At 41.0% G+C, this 22131-nt stretch overlaps 2 protein-coding genes across 3 annotated transcripts in view; one reads left to right on the top strand and one right to left on the bottom strand.

Annotated features, from left to right (window-relative positions):
• LOC124036271 (dedicator of cytokinesis protein 5-like) overlaps positions 1-5183 on the top strand; it is a 34932-nt gene extending 29749 nt beyond the window's left edge. The window contains exons 43-51 of one of the 2 annotated variants that reach the window (XM_046350609.1): positions 746-832; positions 1030-1206; positions 1399-1482; positions 1575-1712; positions 1944-2107; positions 2411-2561; positions 2678-2828; positions 3037-3155; positions 3253-5183. In XM_046350609.1, the coding sequence (XP_046206565.1) occupies positions 746-832; positions 1030-1206; positions 1399-1482; positions 1575-1712; positions 1944-2107; positions 2411-2561; positions 2678-2828; positions 3037-3155; positions 3253-3357 (1176 nt within the window). In that variant the 3' untranslated portion in view covers positions 3358-5183. Of the gene's footprint in view, positions 1-745; positions 833-1029; positions 1207-1398; positions 1483-1574; positions 1713-1943; positions 2108-2410; positions 2562-2674; positions 2829-3036; positions 3156-3252 lie in introns of both variants that reach the window. The other variant, XM_046350607.1, reaches the window with a different exon arrangement.
• An 8069-nt stretch (positions 5184-13252) lies between these two features.
• Positions 13253-21229, bottom strand: LOC124036270 (coxsackievirus and adenovirus receptor homolog). The gene is made up of 9 exons (XM_046350606.1): positions 21089-21229; positions 20357-20410; positions 20134-20225; positions 16149-16318; positions 15699-15900; positions 15217-15369; positions 14965-15087; positions 14748-14886; positions 13253-14631 (listed from the first exon to the last, which is right to left on the bottom strand). The coding sequence occupies exons 3-9, from the start codon at positions 20213-20215 to the stop codon at positions 14382-14384; spliced, it is 1119 nt and encodes a 372-aa protein (XP_046206562.1). The 5' UTR covers positions 20216-20225; positions 20357-20410; positions 21089-21229; the 3' UTR covers positions 13253-14381.
• Between the last annotated feature and the right edge of the window lie 902 nt (positions 21230-22131).

Raw genomic sequence — 22131 nt, 5'->3', positions numbered from 1 at the left:
CGCACTACCTCTCGATGGTGCAGCTGTTGAACTTTTTGAGGATCTGGGGACCCATGCCAAATCTTTTCAGTCTCCTGAGGGGGAAAGATGTTGTTGTGCCCTCTTCACGATGTCTTGGTGTGTTTGGACTGTGATAGTTTTTGGTGATGTGGACACCAAGGAACTTGAAGCTCTCAACCTGCTCCACTACAGCCCCGTCGATGTGAATGGGGGTGTGTTCGGCCCTCCTTCTCCGGTAGTCCACAATCATCTTCTTTGTCTTGCTCATGTTGAGGTAGAGGTTGTTGTCCTGGCTTGACACTGCCAGGTCTCTGACCTTCTCCCTATAGGCTGTCTTACGTTTCCAGTGATCAGGCCTACCACTGTTGTGTCATGAGCAAACTGTTGGAGTCGTGCTTGGCCACGCAGTCGTGGCGGAACAGGGAATACAGGAGGGGACACACCCCTCAGGGGCCACAGTGTTGAGGATCAGCGTGGCGGATGTGTTGTTGCCTACCCTTACCACCTGGGGGCGGCCCGTCATGAAGTCCAGGATCCAGTTGCAGAGGGAGGTGTTTAGTCCGAGGGTCCTTAACTTAGTGATGAGCTTTGAGGGCACTGTGGTGTTGAACGCTGATCTGTAGTCAATCAACAGCATTCTGACATAGGTGTTCCTTTTTGATTAGCAGTTGAATACAAGAGGTTGTTGCTCAAAACATTTGTGTTGTTGACCATTCAGTCGTCATATTTTCCGCCTCATTTACAGACCATGTGGATCGAGAGGACAACTTACATCACAACCTATCACTTCCCAGGGATTCTCAAATGGTTCGAGGTGAAGTCCATCTCTGTTGTAAGTGTCATCATCATTACTGATAGAAATCACAGTAATACAAACGTACTGGTGTTAATGTGCTGTATGTTTAATCTAAACACTGTTGAGGACTACTACCTACCTACCACCACCCATAGCAAATAGTTCCTACTCACCCAATTTGGTCTTCTACACTTTGATGTCTCCTCACCTCTCCTGGTTTTCCTACTGGTCAGGAGGAGATCAGCCCTCTGCAGAATGCTGTGGAGACCATGGAGATGGCCAATGAGAAGCTCAGTAACCTGGTGCAGCAGCAGGCCTGTGACAGCTCCACGTCCGTCCACCCACTCTCCATGATGCTCAATGGCATTGTTGACCCTGCCGTCATGGGTGGCTACTCCAACTACGAGAAGGTTTCACTTGACTATTACTACCTAGGAGCTTGAATCCTATACAATTTTGTTTCACATTTCATTGAAGATTTGTAACCTGATATTCTTATTTTCTAGGTCACTGTTATTTTAGTTCATATTTAATGTGCATATGACAACATCTTCATGTCTCGAAATGCTAAACTTGTTTCCACCCCCTTTCTGTCTCTACAGGCATTCTTCACTGACACCTACATGCATGAACACCCAGATGACCTTGAGAGCATTGAGGTCCTCAAACATCTTATTGCCCTCCAGGTAAATTGTAATTCTCTCCTTGTTATTGAACCTGTACTTAGACATACAGTACCTGCTATAAGAACAGAGGCTCCCTCCTCCTCTCCCCTCAGATCCCTCTCCTGGCTGATGGCATCCGAATTCACGGAGAGAAATCCACGGAGCAGCTGAAGCCCTTACACAACCGCCTGCTCACCTGTTTCTCAGACCTGCGGGAGAGAGTGGAGAAGCATTACGGTGTCATAACCCTGGTCAGTTTCCAATGGCAAACTCTTATTTAATGTAAGATTGTGATAAATGTAGCTATTGGCTCCTCTGCCTCCCTATCAAACTTCCCTCATTCAAAGCAGAGTGTACATTATATTGCTGCAGGACCATAAATCTTGCTTAAGGCACTCTATTGTTGTTAGTGTTTTGCCTGTCATTCCGCTTAGCCCCTGCCAAGTTTCCTGATGATGTTTAATCCCATTTGTGTGTCCCAGCCCTGCTCTCTCATTGAAAGGAAGAAGAGTCGTGTGGGCTCTGTAGTGATGCCCTACATCCTGTCCTCCACCCTGCGCCGCATGTCCACTGTCTCCACCACCTCCTCAGGCCTCTCCAGCGGCTCCACCTCCTCTAACGGACCCTCCCGGCCCTCCTCCCAGGAGTCAGTCCCCTCCTCCTTCCTCCCCCCTCCCCGGAGTCAGTCCCTCCACTCCCTCCATCCTCCCTCCCTCTTCCAAGGAGTCAGTCCCCCTCCACCCTCCCTCCTCCCTTCCTGTGTTTGTCTCCCTCTTGGGCTAGTGTAGTCTGGTGTAGTCTATTTGTGTTGCTATGTTTGTCAGGAATATTTGTCTGTGCTTTTCCACATCTCACAGTGTGACATTCTGAAGTGTTGCACATGCCAGTATAATCCTCTAACTGTACACCTCCCCCTTGTCTCTCTCCCTGTCCTGATATCCATCATCAGTTCACTGTTGTCCCGTGACACTGCCAACGATCGCCGGGCCTCGATGTTGTCCCGCTCTGAGGATGACAACCGGATCGGTCGAAAGAACCGAAAAGAATGGAGTGTGAGCAAGTCACAGGTTTTAGTGGAGAGACAGCCAGACATAGATGAGGTAACTACAACTGTTTTTGGCTCATGCACTAAGGCACAAATGGCTAATACATTCACAGTAATTACTTGACTGTGATTTCAAGGAGGGCTGTATCTTTGTACTCTACTCCTTAGCAGACCCTTCCAGAGAAGCCGCAGAGACCCAAAAGTCTGCAGTTTGGGGATCGTCGCCTGACCCTATCTCTATTCCAGGGTGTTTCCTCTCACCTAAGCCTTGACAACCCACTCAGCCCCCTGCCAGCCTCTCCTCAGACTCCTCACAGCTCCAGTATGTAGCTTAGTTACACACAAGGCATACCTACAAAGCTGCCTATCCTACACATCCTTAAAGAGATGCTTACAGCTTCACTCTGCACACAGACATATAGAACCCTGTGTAGGATATCTGACCTCTTGTCCATGTAGTTCACACACAAATAGTTTTAGCTGTCATGCAGCCTAAAATGTGTGTGTTTTGTCACTCTCTCTCTCTGCAGCTTATTCATCTCTCCCCGGTGATAATGATGCCACAACTGACACTCCCGGAACACCCCCACCCATGCCACCAAAGAAACATCCCCATGAGATGTTTGACATCTCCCAAAACTCCCTTGAGGTATATCTTCACTGAAAACATCTATATTTTTTGTAAAATGCACATTGTGAAACAGAATATTTTTAACATTATCATTTTTTCCCCGGTCTTTCCATAGTTCCACCCTCCTCTGCCTCAGAAAATTGACAGCAAGCCCCCTCCACCTCCTCCTAAAACCAGGAAGTCTATGTTCCCTGGCTCCTACGAGAATAATCCTCAGTGAGGATCCTCCACCCGGACAGCCCCTCTCATCTGGTTCAGAGACCTGCTGCCTGGGAAAAGGGTTTGGTTCACCTTGTGGTACTGTAGCACTTTATTACAGTACTATTTCAGGACCAGTACTTTTAGCTGTTATGTACTTCAGAATTACATGTCAACAATTGATATTTCTGATACTTACTACGAGTTATTCCAACAAGCTGGGTACGTGTTGTGTGTGAATCTCTTAAGAAACAGAAGCATAATTGTTTCCATACTAAAGTAATTGAATGGTATGTTGTAAAATGGAGTGTGACAGATGTCTTTGTAAGCCGTGGTGCATTGGGGTGACACGCCTTTTCATATTTTGAGGAGAGTCCATTTATAGTCTAGTTTCCTGGGAATGGGAAATTGGATAAAGGTGGATTTAATTCATGATTTGGGAAGTGTATATATTTCTGAAAAAGCAATAATAACAATGACCTTAGCATATTTCCCAAGGGTCTTTGAGATGTTGTTGTATATAGTGTAGTATATATTTTGGGAATATCACTGCAAGGATAAGGAATGACCAAAGCTTCAATTTTGTCTTTTGTCATTATGTGTTGGAATCACACTGGACTATTCAGAATTTCCAGTGCCTGTTTTGGGCATTCGTCAAGAAAAGCACAAGCGGTGACTGCATTTTCATGTTTTATTATGTGATATAGCTAGGTGAAAACCTTTTTATTTTAGAATCACTATTGCTGATCAAGAGTAGGGGATTTATGGTCTGTGACTCAGATTTTCAACAGACTTTGATTCTGTTGTTGTTGATTATATAGTCTAAATCTGTGGTTGCGACCCTGGATGACTTTTTGGTTCCCTCGACCCAGTCATAGACCATAGGTTGTACATGCGTAGTAGTCCTTTTGGGGGGAATTGAGATTTGGAATCAAAATGGAACTTGCCCCCAAATACATTTGTAGACGATAGTCACATTGAATAACCTTGGCTAACTCATAAATACTGAGTAACTATGCATTACATATTTGTGTGATGAAAGCACACTAAGATAGTACCTCAATGATTTCAGAATCTTTAGAGACATGCACTGGAAGGAATTCATGTAAATTAGATTTTTTTTAAATGGTATGTTTTTGACGTTTTATAAAAAACAAAATATTGTATGTCTTGAACTCATACTTTCTATACAAATCCACTTGATATATTTAGCAAGTTGTCATTTTAACACGGTAGGTATGGCACAAACTCAATAACCTGTTTAAAGTTGGCAGGTATTTTTTTTCTCCCAAGTCCTGGTGCATTTCATAGTTTCATTTTATTACGCTTTTATTGATTCATTGTTGTATTACTTTAAATTATTTTAAAGATTTTCAAGTTAATTGGTATGCGTTCATCAAGCAACTTGAGTTGGACAGATAGAGACATGGTCATTTACATCGGTCTACTTTCAACAGTGAACATTTCAACTTGATTTATATATCAATGTATGCATTGTCTTTTATTATTCGGTTCCATATAGTTGTTATTTTCAAAACAATGCAATGCTCTCTTTGTCCTCTGAATTGCTCATCTATGCATGTAATCTTTCAGAATTTCAGAAATGACCTTTTCATGTATGTAGTGCAAGAATGAGTCAGTATTTTAGGTTAGACTATTTCCAGGGATCAAATATATTTTAGAAGGGATCTAAACCCTTTTTAAATGAGTTTTTCTAACAATGATCAGAACAGATATTTGTAAAGAGATTTAAAGCTTTATAGTAGCATGAAGAGATGTAATATATATATTTTTTACCAATAAAACTTGTAAATCCGACCAAACAAAAATAAAGAATTTAACAAACTGCTCTGTTGAAGGTATTGTTACAGAAGGCTAGACAACCAGTCTCTGTCCTCAGCAGAATCATTATCCTGTACTCATATCTATTGCCGGTAAGGGTGTCATCCCTTATCTCTTATCAAGGACATATCAGGCACTAGTTGGGACTTCATTATATATTTTTTGATGAATAATTATGCGATAATTGAGAGGATAATGAAGGACCTTGACGTCTGTTGAGATGGTATGACAGTGAGATTCTTTTCATTCTGTCACACAAAGCCTAATTTAAATTCTGGTAAATAGTGATGTGGATTGTGAGAATTTATGTCTGGCAGTAATTTCCTTGAGATACCAGAGGTTCTGCATGTAATTGTGCTTCAGTCATATTCATGCTTTATTTTTATGGTGTGTATTGAGAAAGAGAGCATTCTTCATTAAATGTATCAAGATCACAACATTGTTTCTTTATGTGGACTGTAGTATAACACAAGACTGTTCCATATATGTGAAAGCAGCCTGTTTCTGTACAGTAGTGTTGCCTGGGCTGGAGAGGGAGTTTTACTACAAGTTCAATTTATTGCAGTAGGCCCTGTGTGATATGTAGATACTGGTCTTGGTAATCTGGCCTCCTAATGGTCTCTTCCTTCCTGTCAGATACCGGGGGGACAGGATATCACTCTCCCTGCAGTCCCTGAGTCACATGACTAAAGAAGTGATGCTTCCAGGCTGCCCTGTGATATTCGCTCATCCATGGACGAGTTTCACGAGACCTGGTTTTTATTGTCAATATTGACCAATAGATAGAAGCCATTGACCAATAGATAGAAGTAGACTTAAATGAAAAGTCCACCCAAAAACTAACTTGAGTTTGCATCATACAGGGAATATTTCTGTATTTTGAAAGTTACATATCTTGAAAACCTGATTGCAGACAAGCAAATCATTTTGGGACTAAATGTAACAAATAAACAAAAAAAAATGTTTTTTTGGGGTGGAGTTTTCCTTTAAGTGCAGTTGAATGATCAGAAATACCCCTGTGTATCTCCATATTAGACTTCACTAGATGGTGCTAGAGGGACTGTAGCAATGGGGTATTGTCAGTGTTGCTGAATTATGAAAGATCATATGGCTGTCACATATTTGTCTTAATATTTTAGATTTGTGAGCAGAGGTTCTACAGAACATGTATTCATCCACTATACATGGCACAGATTTTCAGCAAAATATTTGTTTACACTTCAAATGCAGTTTGATTGGTGGAGTGTATTGTTTGGTTGTTATGCTAATGACCTGGTTATAGATGTCAGAACAATTTACTGAACCATTGTAATCCCATTCGCTATGCTCTCAGAAACACACGGGATATTAGCTGTTGAGATCAGAGAAACAGGCTGTGGCAAAGGCCCCAAAATGACTAGCCATGATATTAATAAGGCCTGTAAATCTTAATATCTATAATGGCAAAAGACACGGGAGGTTATTTAAGCAATAAGGCCCGAATGGATGTGGTATTTGGCCAATATACCACGACTAAGGGCTGTTCTTAGAGTGCCTGGATACAGCCCTTTGCCGTGATATATTGGCAAAAATAGCACAAACTGCCGAGGTGCCTTATTGCTATTATAAACAGGTTTCTTTCGCCTCCATATTCTCTCATATACCATGGCTTTCAGCCAATCAGCATCCAGGGCTTGAACTACTCTGTTTATTATCATGACTTAATAACTACACCCATGATAAAAACTGCTTAATTAAACTGATAACAACATTAAACAGAGAAGGGCTATTATAAAATAACATGTGGATAAATAGTTTTTAAGCTATCATAGTTTTATGACTGGAAGAATACGAAACGCATTTAACCTAATGATGAAGTGAAGTGGTCAGACAAGCAGATGGCTCTAAACCCATACTATCCAAACACGTTAAATGTACGCCAGCTCACTGCCTACCCTGGTCTGACCTCAGTGTTCGACTGTGAGCAGAGCTGGTTTTGCATTTGGTCTCTGGTACCTTCAGCCAGGACCGACAGGGAAACTCATCCAGGCAGACATTGTAAGAGTGGAGGAGAACCTTCCAGAAGTTCTTCTTACCATAAGAACCAAGGCACTGAAAGTGATATAGAAGAGTAAAGAGAGCACAATGCCATTCTCTTTCTTCACCGTTACCTGATAGTACATATAGAGCAACCAACAGTACCAGGGTCATGTTATCACCCGCATTTCAGAGTCCAGCTTAGGCGCGTGGAAGCCATTGGTACTGGTCTTAATGTGCTGGAGATGGATGGCCAGGTGAACAAAGATGGATATGCAACACTTTAGCATCAGTACTCCCAGGATGATGTCAGAGAGGACTAGATAAATGGTGATCTGTATCATGCACGGGTTGTCATTAGACATGATGGCACCGCAGTTCTTGTTTTCATGTGTTATTCTCAGGGACGAGAACAGTCCGCATGGGCAGACAGGTTCTGAGACCACACAGGGATGACCAGGACTACAGTGCTTCAGGATGGCCTTTGGATCTTGGTGTAGCAGCGGATGGGCTCAATCACCAACTCGGTGCTGTATTAGAAAATCAGGGAGGCGGTGGTCCACATGATGGGGAAGTTGGCAGTCCTGTCCGTGGCCAGTCGGCAGTCTATGTTGCCCATGGTCATCCAGAGACTGCAGAGCAGCTGGTGGGCACAACTGGCCACAGACAGAGCTGTGCTGGTGGTCTCACGGGGTTAAGTGTTTGTTCTGCCTGTAGCTCTTTAGGCTCATCAGGAAGATGTACAGGTTGAAGAACATAGTGAGGACGGCCATCAGGCCAGTTATGGCCCAGATATGCCTCTTATTGGCTCCTTGCATTGTGCTGTTGGTTCTCTAAACTATGTCCACCAGCTTATTTAGGTGCTCTAAGATAAAACCAGAAATGTTGATAGTACAATGTGATGAATACAGTAGAAGTCGGAAGTTTACGTACACTTAGGTTGGAGTCATTAAAACTCATTTTTCAACCACTCCACAAATTTCTTGTTAGCAAAATACAGTTTTGGCAAGTAGGTTAGGACATATACTTTGTGCATGACACAAGTAATTTCTCTAACAATTGTTTACAGACAGATTATTTCACTTATAATTCACTATCATAATTCCAGTGGGTCAGAAGTTTACATACACTAAATTGACTGTGCCTTTAAACAGCTTGGAAAATTCCAGAAAATGATGTCATGGATTTAGAAGCTTCTGTTAGGCTAATTGACATCATTTGAGTCAATTGGAGGTGTACCTGTGGATGTATTTCAAGGCCTACCTTCAAAGTAAGTGCCTCTTTGCTTGACATCATGGGAAAATCAAAAGAAATCAGCCAAGACCCCACCTATCTCAGCTCGCTGGTCACCATAGCAGCACCCACCTGGAGCCCGCACTCCAGCAGGTATATCTCTCTGGTCACCCCCAAAGCCAATTATTCCTTTGGCCGCCTCTCCTTCCAGTTCTCTGCAGCCAATGACTGGAACGAACTACAAAAGTCTCTGAAACTGGAAACACTTATCTCCCTCACTAGATTTAAGCACCAGCTGTCAGAGCAGCTCACAGATTACTGCACCTGTACATAGCCCATCTATAATTTAGCCCAAACCACTACCTCTCCCTCTACTGTATTTATTTATTTTGCTCCTTTGCACCCCATTATTTCTATCTCTACCTTGCACATTCTTCCACTGCAAATCTACCATTTCAGTGTTTTACTTGCTATATTGTATTTACTTCGCCACCATGGCCTTTTTTTTGCCTTTTCCTCCCTTATCTCATCTCATTTGCTCACATTGTATATAGACTTATTTTTCTACTGTATTATTGACTGTTTTACTCCATGTGTAACTCTGTTTTGTTGTATGTGTCGAACTGCTTTGCTTAATCTTGGCCAGGTCGCAATTGTAAATGACAACTTGTTCTAAATATGCCTACCTGGTTAAATAAAGGTGAAATAAAAGACCCCAGAAAATAAATTGTGGAACTCCACAAGTCTGGTTAATCCTTTGGGAGCAATTTCCAAATAACTGAAGGTACCACGTTCATCTGTACAAACAATAGTACGCAAGTATAAACACCATGGGACCACGCAGCAGTCATACTGCTCAGGAAGGAGACGTGTTCTGTCTCCTAGAGATGAACATACTTTGGTGCGAAAAGTGCAAATCAATCCCAGAACAACAGCAAAGGACCTTGAGAAGATGCTGGAAGAAACAGGTACAAAAGTATCTATATCCACAGTAAAACGAGTTCTATATCGACATAACCTGAAAGGCCGCTCCGCGAGGAAGAAGCCACTGCTCCAAAACCACCATAAAAAGCCAGACTACGGTTTGCAACTGCACATGAGGACAAAGAACATACTTTTTCGAGAAATGTCCTCTGGTCTGATAAAACAAAAATAAATCTGTTTGGCCACAATGTCCATCGTTATGTTTGGAGGAAAAAGGGGGAGGCTTGCAAGCCGAAGAACACCATCCCAACTGTGAAGCACGGGGGGGGCAGCATCATGTTGTTGGGGTGCTTTGCTGCAGGCGGGACTGGTGCACTTCACAAAATACATGGCATCACAAGGAAGGAAAAGTATGTGGATATATTGAAGAAACATCTCAAGACATCAGTCAGGAAGTTGAAGCTTTGTTGCAAATGGGTCTTCCAAATGGACAATGGCTTAAGGACAACAAAGTCAAGGTATTGGAGTGGCCATCACAAAGCCCTGACATCAATCCTATAGAAACTTTGTGGGCAGAACTGAAAAAGCGTGTACGAGCAAGGAGGCCTACAAACCTGACTCAGTTACACCAGCTCTGTCAGGAGGAATGGGCCAAAATTCACCCAACTTATTCCACAAGCTTCCCAAAACATTTGGCCTAAGTTAAACAATTTAAAGGCAATGCTACCAAATACTAATTGAGTCTATGTAAACTTCTGACCCACTGGGAATGTGATGAAAGAATTAAAAACTGAAATAAATAATTCTCTCGACATTTCACATTCTTAAAATAAAGTGGTGATCCTAGCTGACCTAAGACAGGGGATTTTTACTAGGATTAAATGTAAGTAATTATTAATAACTGAGTTTAAATGTAGTTGGCTAAGGTGTATGTAAACTTCCGACTTCAACTGTATATTAAAATTGTGATGTTGAAGTGTCCAAGGTTGAGGTGGAATTAGTGCTAAAATGTTTCAAATACCATATTTTGCAAGCCTTTTTATTACGGCATAAAATGTACTTTCAGAATCTTACATTTAACTCAGACATTTACCAGGGTTTTCATTTGAATCAAAGTAACACACAGCCAGGACTTTTTCTTTGTGGAGGAAATTTACTAATCGAAAATCAACTGGAAAACATTTCAAAGTCCATAAGGCTGAGATAAGCACCTACACCATTGAATGTGGTTATTTTGGATATAACTTTACTTCAGACAAGGATCCCTTTGCATCTGATGTTCTCTTCGTTCTTTTACTACAACTTGAAACAATTCAATATCTTCGCAATGAAGATGAAAAATATTTGTTTTCAAAGTTTGGCTTTAAGAAGTAGCCTGAAGATGTTGACTAAGAATGGCATGAAGTTGAGGCACAGAACCTTTGATTTCAGAGTCGCCTGACTGGAATTTATAGAGGAGCATCGAACTCTATTCACAATACTATTTGAATTGGTGACGATGGCAAAAGGCAGTGGTGGCAGTGCATTTCCATAGGCCTGGGGTGAAGATGTGTGCTCATTGGTGGGGGGCATTCCGACTCGAGTCAAGCGCTGGCAAATGAAACATAATTCCCTTTTTTCTGCACTTTTCTCTCTACGCGTATTCTGCCCTGCTATTCACCCGCTATTAATTTGGGGGGAGATCAAAGAAATGGTGCGGCGAAGGTCTCTATAGATACGCTATAGTCTGACCTTGATTCCCTAATAATTCCCCCACCTTTATATGCGAGGAAACCATGAATAAGGTCTAGCGAACCTACCAGTTCGAAGTGGAATAAGTATCTACTTTATTTCTTCCAACTGAATCTCCATGCACTGTAATGTATGCATTGAGAGCTGTTGATAAGGAGAAGGCGATTGTAAATACACATACTCAATTGTTTTAGATTATTTTTCCCCTTGAGACGAATGTGAAACCAGTCATATGAAGCAAACTGAAAATCATACAAACATGACATGTATTGCAGTCCCTTTTCCCAAGTGAAGTAGGCTATAAATAGTTGTGCCTTTATTCAGCATTTTTCTTGTATGCTCTCATAATTTGCACGGATTAAATTTGGATACCCAGGCTTTTCTTAGTTTTACTTTACAATTTGTGTCATCTTAAATAGTAACCACTGTCAGTATTAGAACTGGTATTTTTTAGTGTTGGTTTTCCTTCAATATGTATCTTACATTTAGCATCATTCCATTCCGTCGACCTTTCCTCTATCATATAGACTAACGTTGTGCAATAATTGACATGAAGCCTATTTGAATCATTATGGAACTGACCACACATAGCAGGTTAAACCTGGAGCACGACGACTGGACCATTGTCATACAGTTCTGTGATTAGTAAGAATTAGGGTAGATTTATAGGACTATTGTTTCACCCTTATTGTACACTTTGTTTTCACCTTCCAATATTTCATGCATTGATCTTGAATATGGCAACTTTCAGCATGAATTAAACCACTATTTTTGAGTCATCAGTATATTTTGTGCGTAAAGGCTCTCCGACCTTGTTTTTTATGATTCAGAAATACTTTCCTAACTAACAATTTCCTAAATAATCTACAAGATCAGAGTATTTTTAAATGTACCAGTTGGTGCTGAAACAGAGACAACTTTCTTTCATTGATCTCTATATTCTGACACATTCTCGAATTAATATAACCATAGACCACTTAAACTGGTAGGCTGCAAAACGTCCACTCACAGATGGCCAAAAACAATCGAAAGCCACGACCCCACTAGGCCACACTTCCAATATACATTTGCCAGTGTTCCTTGCCTTTTCCAATTCATTGTAGAGTAGTTACCACCCATGCCTGTATTTGTTAGTGACAGAGACATGGTTTTTGAATTTGTTCATGTTCAGTCCTCACCAAGTGAGTTCCTACTGGAGATGAATGTTAACATTCAAATTAAACATGTTAGGACAATACATTAAAAATATAAGACCTTTGATGGCCAAGTTTTACCTTATAGCAGTGGTGTTAGGAACCTCCTGGTTTACAGGCCACATCAGGCCTTCAAGTCATATTATGCTGGCTTGCAATGTGATGTGTAATTCCTATTGGAAGACAGCCTGAGTTAAGGAATCCAACATTTGGAATTTTTTAATTCACCTGCAACATGCATTCAGAATGACTGTCAGGGTTAGGAACATTGGACTGGAATAGTTTAGAAAAAATGTTATTTATATTTGGTCTTAATGCTACACATGCAAAAGCACAGATATGAAAAACAATCCTAAAAAATGTTGCCATAGAGCATGCTGGGAAATCTGATAACGATGGCCATGGTTTTGATGGGAATGTTTTACTACCCACAAAGTAAAACGGACACAATCACACAACACTGGGGTTATTTTACACCATGTTAATTTAACTCCTGAATCAACACTAGGTAACACTGGCCAATTCGCTCTGTGTATATCTGGTGGAATTACTGAACCAGATGTATTGCAGAATGACAAAACCACAGATACTGAACAAAACCTCGGGGTCCAGTTCCCATGCAAATATCCTTCCTGAAGCTATGGCCAGAGATCTACACATCTGTTCCACAGGGTCGATTTACATGTGATAAAGGGGGCAACCTGCGTTTGGCTCACCTTCATGTTCTGTGTTTATTCAACACTGTACAGGGTTGGTGCTCTGGGTGTTGACTCCTAAAGCATTCTGCTTGGCAAGACCACAACAAAACATGCCTAATTATTTATGGCAGGTCTGAATCTGGAATGAGGAGTCTAGACAGATCAATATTATACTATGATGGAAATCAACAAAAAAAAGTCAAAACCCAGTGATCCTTGCATCCAAATCAATCATTGTAGACATTCCACTGTGCGAAGATTGAAAAAAATCCTTTGATCATAGAGTTTCTTCAAGCTTTTATTCTTTGAATTGTCTGCCTTCTGAGGCTAGTCGGTATGAAATCAGTCAAGTTTTATATCAACATCATCTTAAATCACATATCTGACTGGCACACAATGTCATTCCGTATTAACAATCATTGGCGTGGTGTATTGAGGGTGGGGTCATTAGCTTTTTCGATTGACACAAATGTACAGGATACAACTGATTCAGAATCAAGTGCTTGATTAAAAAATATAATATTTTAATTGAAAACTCAAAAGATGACAAACATGTTGGTTTCTTGTCTGTTAGACAAAATAAGTCACATAGAATAAAAAACATACATCTGACCAGTGGTGGAAAAAGTACCCAAAGATACCTTAATAGAAAATGACTCAAGTAAAAGTCACCCAGTAAAATGCTACTTGAGTAAGTCTAAAAAATATTTGCTTAAGTATCAAAAGTAAATGTAATTGCTAAAATATACTTAAGAATCAAAAGTAAAAGTAGAAATTATTTTAAATTCTTATATTAAGCAAACTTTTTTTACGTATAGCCAGGGATACGCTCCAACGCTACAATATAATTTACCAATGAAGCATGTGCTTAGTGAGTCCGCCAGATCAGAGGCAGTAGGGATGACCTGGGACGTTCTCTTGATAATTGTGTGAATTAGACCATTTATGTCCTGCTAAGCATTCAAAATTTAACAAGTACTTTTTGGGTGTCAGAAAATGTATGGAGTAAGAAGTACATTATTTTCTTTTAGGAATGTGGTCAAATATAAATAGTGAAGTACAGATATCCCAAAAAACAACTTAAGTAGTACTTTCAAGTATTTTTACACCACTGCATCTGACATACACTTGTAATATCATCTCTTTCTCACTCATTCTCATTGGCAAAATCCTCAATTGAGCTTCACGTGACTAAAACATTATCCGTTGCACTATTGCACCAAGAGTTTTCAGGCTATTGCACAAAGTACAGGGTGGAAGTAGCATGGGAATGAGATTATACATATCCTGTAATGTCGGGTCTACATGTGATTTAGCTGTTTATACTGAAGGTTGGCAAAATATCTTAAAACTGACAATTTTCTAAGTATGAGGTTTCATGCTTATCCTTACCCCAACCCAAAACATTATTACACAGGGTAACCATTACTGCCGTCATATTTCAGCACAGGTGGCAAATGAGGGGCTTTCTGCTTGCTGGGGGCAGGCATGCCTATGCTACTGTTGGTGTAGAAGCTCCTATTGTCTGACTCTGTCCTCTTGGGCTGACCTTTTGTCACTGAGCTATAGACTGCCCCAGGGGGGGAGCGGAAGCCTAGGACCGAGCGGAAGCTGGAGTTCCTGCTGGCAGGTCGGCTCTCTGGGGCTGGGGCATCCTCCCTGTTGGGCAAGGCCAGGCCATGGAAGAGTGGCACAGAACGGTAGGAGTTAAACACATTTTACAGTTTGTCTGCTGCATGTAATTCTTGGAAGGTATGAAATGTCATATTTCATACCGGATTTCATGGGCAACCTCCTTCTCATAGCGACGTTTGTGGCAGCAGCAGATCAGAAGCCATATGAGGAGCAGGAGGAGGAGCAACAGTAGCAGTGCACCAATCACAGCAGCTGCTATGATCCCTGCTTTGTTGGGAGCTAAAAAAGAAAGTCATGATATTCAGACACAGGTTCACACATATGCACTGTTCCTCACTTTCTCCCAATTAAACTTACGGTTGTATGCGTGCAGGGTGTATTTACACTGCTCTTTGCCCACAGGATTCGACACCACACACAGATAATTTCCCATGTAGCTCTCCGAGTGATTTCTTATCATCAACTCTCCAGTCTGAGAGTCTAAATGGAGCACAAAGACAATCACTGTCAGCTACAAACCACACCTCACCTCAGTATATCAACATGCACAGTAGACCTATGGTTATGTGTGCCATGTCTTATCTATAGACTTTAGTTCCTGTTTCCTACTTTGTGTTGCTGTAGGCGGGATGGCCCCTCCACTCTCTCTGATCCAGACATAGTTAAGGGGGGTGGATCCCACGGATAACTTGCATCGCAGGGAGACATCAGCTCCCTTCTCTTCAACACCTTCAACCCAACACTTAGGCACTGATGGAGGGACTGGTGAAAGAGAAGAGGTTAAACTGTCTCAGGAAAACAACTTCATAAAGAGTGTGTAGAGTAAGTACACAGTACAAGTGAATACCATTTCCTTTGTTTTACTTAACATATGCATCTCTGCGACCAATGGCAAAATGGGCAATTGTGCAAATTCCTTCTAAGTGCATTTCCACTACAAGAAAATGAGTATATTGATAAGAACAAAAGGAGCACCAGGGTGTTCATTCCTTTTCAGTGATAAAGCAGATTTAAAAACAGAGGACACAGGACAGTGGAATGATGAAACTGGTCAAACAGAAACTAGTCTAGGGAGGGGCGGCCTTCCTCACCCATCACCACCAGAGTGACTTTTCGCATGTCGACACCCGGCGCCTTCTTGACTTTGCACTGGTAGGTGGCTGTGTCTGAGGCTTTCACTGCAGAGATGGAGATGGAGGCATCTCCCAACGCGGGGTCTCCTGTGAAGTCCATCCTCTTAGACAAGCTGGGGTCCCCGTAATGCAATTTCTGCCCTCCTGTATAAGATATGACCTGAGAGATAGAGATTTGCTTCAATGACAAAGCAACAAGTCTTGAGAACAAATGTTAACAGGTTTTTCTACTGCAACAATGAGGAGAAGATAGCCTGTAGCTAAACAACATCTCCAAGACTAGTCTGCCAAAGATATGAGTGGATGTTAAGACTAACATTCGTTTTACGACCCGTGTTGCGTCGCCAAAACCTCCCCTTAAATTATCCATAACAAGACCCGCCTCTGTCTCCTGCTCTGTAGTCTCACCAGCTGGTCTTTCTGGGTCATGTCTGGATGGACACTCAACCACTCAATGTCCAGATCTCCTGTGTCAGAGGGGGCAGGGGTGTATGTGCACCCCAGCATGACTGTCTCCCCCTGGGCTCTTTGAATGGTCTGAGACCCTGTGGATGTTATCTGCATAGCCACTGTGATATCTTAGGGTTTAGAGAAACACACACATTCAGGATTGAAACAGACTAGTTTCAGACTAAAGTGACAAGTTCCTGCATTAACAGCATTGTGTTCTAACAACATCCTATGACTAATTCAGCATACTGTACAGTGCCTTCAGTTACAGCCTGAATTTAAAATGGATTACAACATCTAAATGTTTGTCACTGGGCAACACACAATAAATACTCCATAATGTCAAAGTATAATTTTTGTTGTGATTTTTTTAAACAAATTAATAAAAAACGTAAATGTCTTGAGTTAATAAGTATTCAACCCTGTTGTTATGGCAAGCATAAATAAGTCCAGGAGTACAATAATAGTCACAAATTGCATGGACTCACTATGTGCAATAAGTGTTTAACATGATTTTTGAATGACTACCTCATCTCTATACCCCACACATACAGATTATTGTAAGGTTCCTCAGTCGAGCAGTGAATTTCAAACACTGATTCAACCACAAAGACCAGGGAGATTTTCCAATGCCTCGCAAAGGGCACCTATTGGTAGATGGGTATAAATGTCAAAAAGCAGACATTGAATATCCCCTTGAGTATGGTGAAGTTATTCATTACACTTTGGATTGTGTATAAATGCACGCAGTCACTACAAAGATACAGGTGTCCTTCCTTACTCAGTTGCCGGTGAGGAAGGAAACCAATCGGATTTCACCATTTTATTTTACCTTTATTTAACCAGGTAGGCAATTTGAGAACAAGTCCTCATTTACAATTGCGACCTGGCCAAGATAAAGCAAAGCAGTTCGACACATACAACAAAACAGAGTTACACATGGAGTAAAACAAACAAACATACAGTCAATAATACAGTAGAAAAATAAGTATATATACGATGTGAGCAAATGAGGTGAGATAAGAGAGGTAAAGGCAAAAAAAGGCCATGGTGTCAAAGTAAATAGAAAATTGCAAGTAAAACACTGGAATGGTAGATTTGCAGTGGAAGAAAGTGCAAAGTAGAGAGAAATAATGGGGTGCAAAGGAGCTAAATAAATAAATACAGTAGAGGGAGAGGTAGTTGTTTGGGCTAAATTATACAGTAGATGGGCTATGTACAGGTGCAGTAATCTGTGAGCTGCTTAAAGCTAGTGAAGGAGATGTGTTTCCAGTTTCAGAGATTTTTGTAGTTCGTTCAAGTCATTGGCAGCAGAGAACTGGAAGGAGAGGCGGCCAAAGTAAGAATTGGCTTTGGGGGTGACCAGAGAGATATACCTGCTGGAGCGCGTGCCCCAGGTGGGTGCTGCTATGGTGACCAGCGAGCTGAGATAAGGGGGGACTTTACCTAGCAGGGTCTTGTAGATGACCTGGAGCCAGTGGGTTTGGCGACGAATATGAAGCGAGGGCCAGCCAACGAGAGTGTACAGGTCGCAGTGATGGGTAGTATATGGGGCTTTGGTGACAAAACTGATGGCACTGTGATAGACTGCATCCAATTAATTGAGTAGGGTATTGGAGGCTATTTTGTAAATGACTTCGGCGAAGTCGAGGATTGGTAGGATGGTCAGTTTTACAAGGGTATGTTTGGCAGCATCAGTGAAGGATGCTTTGTTGCGAAATAGGAAGCCAATTCTAGATTTAACTTTGGATTGGAGATGTTTGATGTGGGTCTGGAAGGAGAGTTTACAGTCTAACCATACACCTAGGTATTTGTAGTTGTCCACATATTCTAAGTCAGAACCGTCCAGAGTAGTGATGTTGGACGGGCGGGCAGGCGCAGGCAGCGATTGGTTGAAGAGCATGCATTTAGTTTTACTTGTATTTAAGAACAGTTGGAGGCCACGGAAGGAGAGTTGTATGGCATTGAAGCTCATCTGGAGGGTTTTTAACATAGTCCAAAGAAGGGCCAGAAGTATTCAGAATGGTGTCATCTGCATAGAGGTGGATCAGAGACTCACCAGCAGCAAGATTGACATCATTGATGTATACAGAGAAGAGAGTTGGTCCAATAATTGAACCCTGTGGCACCCCCATAGAGACTGCCAGAGGCCTGGATAACAGGCCCTCCGATTTGACACACTGAACTCTATCAGAGAAGTAGTTGGTGAACCAGGCGAGGCAATCATTTGAGAAACCAAGGCTATATAGTCTGCCGATGGGGATGTGGTGATTGACAGAATCGAAAGCCTTGGCCAGGTCAATGAACACGGCTGCACAGTATTGTTTCTTAGAGATGGCGGTTAAGATATCGTTTAGGACCTTGAGCGTGGCTGAGGTGCACCCATGACCAGCTCTGAAACCAGATTGCATAGCGGAGAAGGTATGGTGGGATTCAAAATGGTCGGTAATCTGTTTGTTGACTTGGCTTTCAAAGACCTTAGAAAGGCAGGGTAGCATAGATATAAGTCTTTTAGCAGTTTGGGTCAAGAGTGTCCCCCCTTTGAAGAGGGGGATGACCGCAGCTGCTTTCCAATCTTTGGGAATCTCAGACGACACTGAGAAGAGGTTGAACAGGCTAGTAACCAGGGTTACAACAATTTTGGCAGATAATTTTAGAAAGTAAGGGTCCAGATTGTCTAGTCCGGCTGATTTGTAGGGGTCCAGATTTTGCAGCTCTTTCAGAACATCAGCTGACTGGATTTGGGAGAAGGAGAAATGGGCATGAGGCCAATGGTGACTTCAAAACAGCTGTGATAGGAGAAAACTGAGGATGGATCAACAACATTGTAGTTACTACACAATACTAATATTAACCTAATTGACAGAGTGAGAAGAAGGAATCCTGTACTGAAATATTTGTATTCTGAACATGCATTCTCTTTGCAACAAGGCTCTAACGTAATACTGCAAAAAAATTTGGAAAAGCAAATAACACTTTGTATTCAGGACAAAAAGTTATGTTTGGGGCAAATCCAATAAGACACGGAGTTGCTTACCAAAAAGACAGTGAATGTTCCTGATTGGCAGAGTTTCAGTTTTGACTTAAATCTACTTGAAAATCTATAGCAAGACCTGAAAATGGTTATCTAGCAATGATCAACAACCAATTTGACAGAGCTTGAAAATTTTGAAAGAATAAATGGGGAAATGTTGCACAATCCAGTTGTGGAAAGCTCTTAAAGATGTACCCATTAAGACTCACAGCTGTAATCTCTGCCAAAGGTGCTTCTACAAAGTATTGACTCAGGAGTGTGAATACCTACATTCCATAAAATGTGCAAACATTTCTAAAAACAGGTTTTCACTTCGCCTTTATGGGGTATTGTGTGTAGATAGGTGAGAAAACAAATATTTAATCAATTCAGGCTCTAACACAACAAAATGTGGAATAAGTCAAGGGGTATGAAAACTTGGAGCGTACTGTAGTTTCACTTCCACAACAGGGGTGTAATCATTATTCCAAACCGTAGAAAATGTGTTTCTATTAGACAAATTCAGGTCCCTGCCAGTTTCATTTGCTTCCATTTGTTTGTTTGATTCCTAGTGAATATCCCCAATTGTTGGACATCTATTACGCAGTTGGTATAAGTATAATGTGATATATCGAACATGTAGGACAGACACCAGCTAATGGGTGAACAGAAGCGGACATTGTAATTCCCTGACCTGGGACACTAACTGGGCTCCACCCAGCTACATCAGGTGACATAAACCTTGTGTAAGGATGTGCATATAGTCAATGGCTGTCACACAGGCACATTTTATATCCCCTGACAAAGATAAATGGACCTAGAAATGAATCAGTTTAAAAGTGGACTTTGTCTTCTGCAGAGTGGACTTAGAAGGGCCCAAAATAGTGGATGTCATAGGGTGACTAGGTTAGGATACATTGCATTACTCACCTGTATTCAGATAAACTGTTACCACAAACATCACAGCTAACTGTAGTCTTGAGCATGTAAGGCACTTTCCCAGAGTGACCATGTTGGTAAACCTGTATGGCACATCAAGAGAAATATGATTACAATGACTACCTGAGTCATTTGAATGTGTACTTCCTCATTGTGATTTTAATCTGGTTTCTAGGAAGCATTACTCAAACAGGTAGTCTTTTTTTCTTCTCACCTTTATTTAACCAGGTAGGCAAGTTGAGAACAAGTTCTCATTTACAATTGCGACCTGGCCAAGATAAAGCAAAGCAGTTCGACACATACAACGACACAGAGTTACACATGGAGTAAAACAAACATACAGTCAATAATACAGTATAAACAAGTCTATATACATGATGTGAGATAAGGGAGGTAAAGGCAACAAAAAAAAGGCCATGGTGGCAAAGTAAATACAATATAGCAAGTAAAACACTGGAATGGTAGATTTGCAGTGGAAGAATGTGTAAAGTAGAAATAAAAATGGGGTGCAAAGGAGCAAAATAAATTAAATAAACAAATACATACAGTAGGGAAAGAGGTAGTTGTTTGGGCTAAATTAAAGGTGGGCCGTATACAGGTGCAGTAATCTGTGAGCTGCTCTGACAGTTGGTGCTTAAAGCTAGTGAGGGAGATAAGTGTTTATCATGCACTGAAATGACTGATAATGGGACACTTGTTTTCCCTTAACAATATACACTCACACTTTCCAAGGGATAGACAACCCTGCACAGAATTAAAATATATAAACCTGTTCTGATCCTCAACGATAACTACCTACTGTATTTTCACCAAGTTCTCCTCTCCAACTTAATGGCTGTTGCTGAGTGAGTCAGGAATTTGTACTTTAACCTCTCAAGTACATCATTCATAATATTCCTGAGCAGTATTTAATTCAACAATCACATAATGAATGAATCCAAATTACCTTTCTGCACAGAAATATTCCAAAGATAATGTAGTTTCCAAGAGGCCTGACAGAGTGAACCAGAACAAAATTTTGCTTGCCTTCTCTTCAGTTGCTTTCACCTGAAAGTCTGAAACAGGTGTAATAATTAGCCAAACAGCAAATACAATGAGAGTTTCTATTGGACCAATTCAGGTAGGTCCCTCCCCTGTTTTGTTCCATTTGCTTCTGTTTAAGAAACATTTTGCAACAGAATCGGAGTAATGAGTACCAGTCTCACACCCTTTTTAATTACATGCAGTCCATCTATTGCCTTAGGATAATTTAAACATTGTACTTTCTATGATTGGAAAATATTGGCTATAATAAGCAAAACACTAACAACAACATGGCTTCAAATATTGTCTCTGCTTCTGATCTGATAGAATATGTCCTTATATGTCCTTAAATGTAAATGCATTTGTATTGTTAATAATTATTGCATGACTAGAATTTTTGTTTTAATTCTCTCAGTAATATATTGTGCTGGGAAATTGAGTATGAAAATAAAAATATATGTTTTGGCTCTTATACTGGAAGCTGCTGTGTGTGGCGTACGCCTTTGGTGAGATTAATGATTACCAAACTGATAGTTGCCTCACCTCCTTGGCACTCCTTCGAAACCACAGGGGTCTATTCATTACATCGATTGTGTTGCAAAACATTTCTTAAACGGAAGCAAACGGAGTGAAATCGGGTGGAACTTACCTGAATTTGTCCAATAAAAACACTTCTGTTTGGTTATTAAACAATTAACGGTTTCTGTAATGAATAAACCCCAGGCCTTTTCACAGAACCTCAACATACAATACCACAAAGCTACAACAATTACAAACTGATCAAGATTTGTGGAGATATTTAATATTTCAATATACTGTACCATAGTTAATTACATTTTAATTTCAATAGGTATGTAAATGAAGGTTGTCGGGCAAGCCACATGAAAAAGTACTATAGTATACTATGGTATAAATACTATAGTATTCACTGTAGTGTTTTTGCGGACTACACTGTACTATTCACTG

Source organism: Oncorhynchus gorbuscha, linkage group LG05 (genome assembly GCF_021184085.1).
Source record: "Oncorhynchus gorbuscha isolate QuinsamMale2020 ecotype Even-year linkage group LG05, OgorEven_v1.0, whole genome shotgun sequence".
NCBI lineage: Eukaryota > Metazoa > Chordata > Actinopteri > Salmoniformes > Salmonidae > Oncorhynchus > Oncorhynchus gorbuscha.
The sequence above is the reverse complement of the archived record's forward strand: the minus strand, read 5'-3'. Positions and strand labels throughout refer to the sequence as shown.

Coding starts and splice junctions, on each gene's coding strand:
- LOC124036270 (XM_046350606.1), bottom strand. CDS start 20,215: ATGGTCACTCTGGGAAAGTGCCTTACATGCTCAAGACTACAGTTAGCT. Junction 16,319..20,133: donor AACAGTTTATCTGAATACAG/GTGAGTAATGCA, acceptor CTAAACCCTAAG/ATATCACAGTGGCTATGCAG. Junction 15,370..15,698: donor AGTCACTCTGGTGGTGATGG/GTGAGGAAGGCC, acceptor CTCTTTCACCAG/TCCCTCCATCAGTGCCTAAG.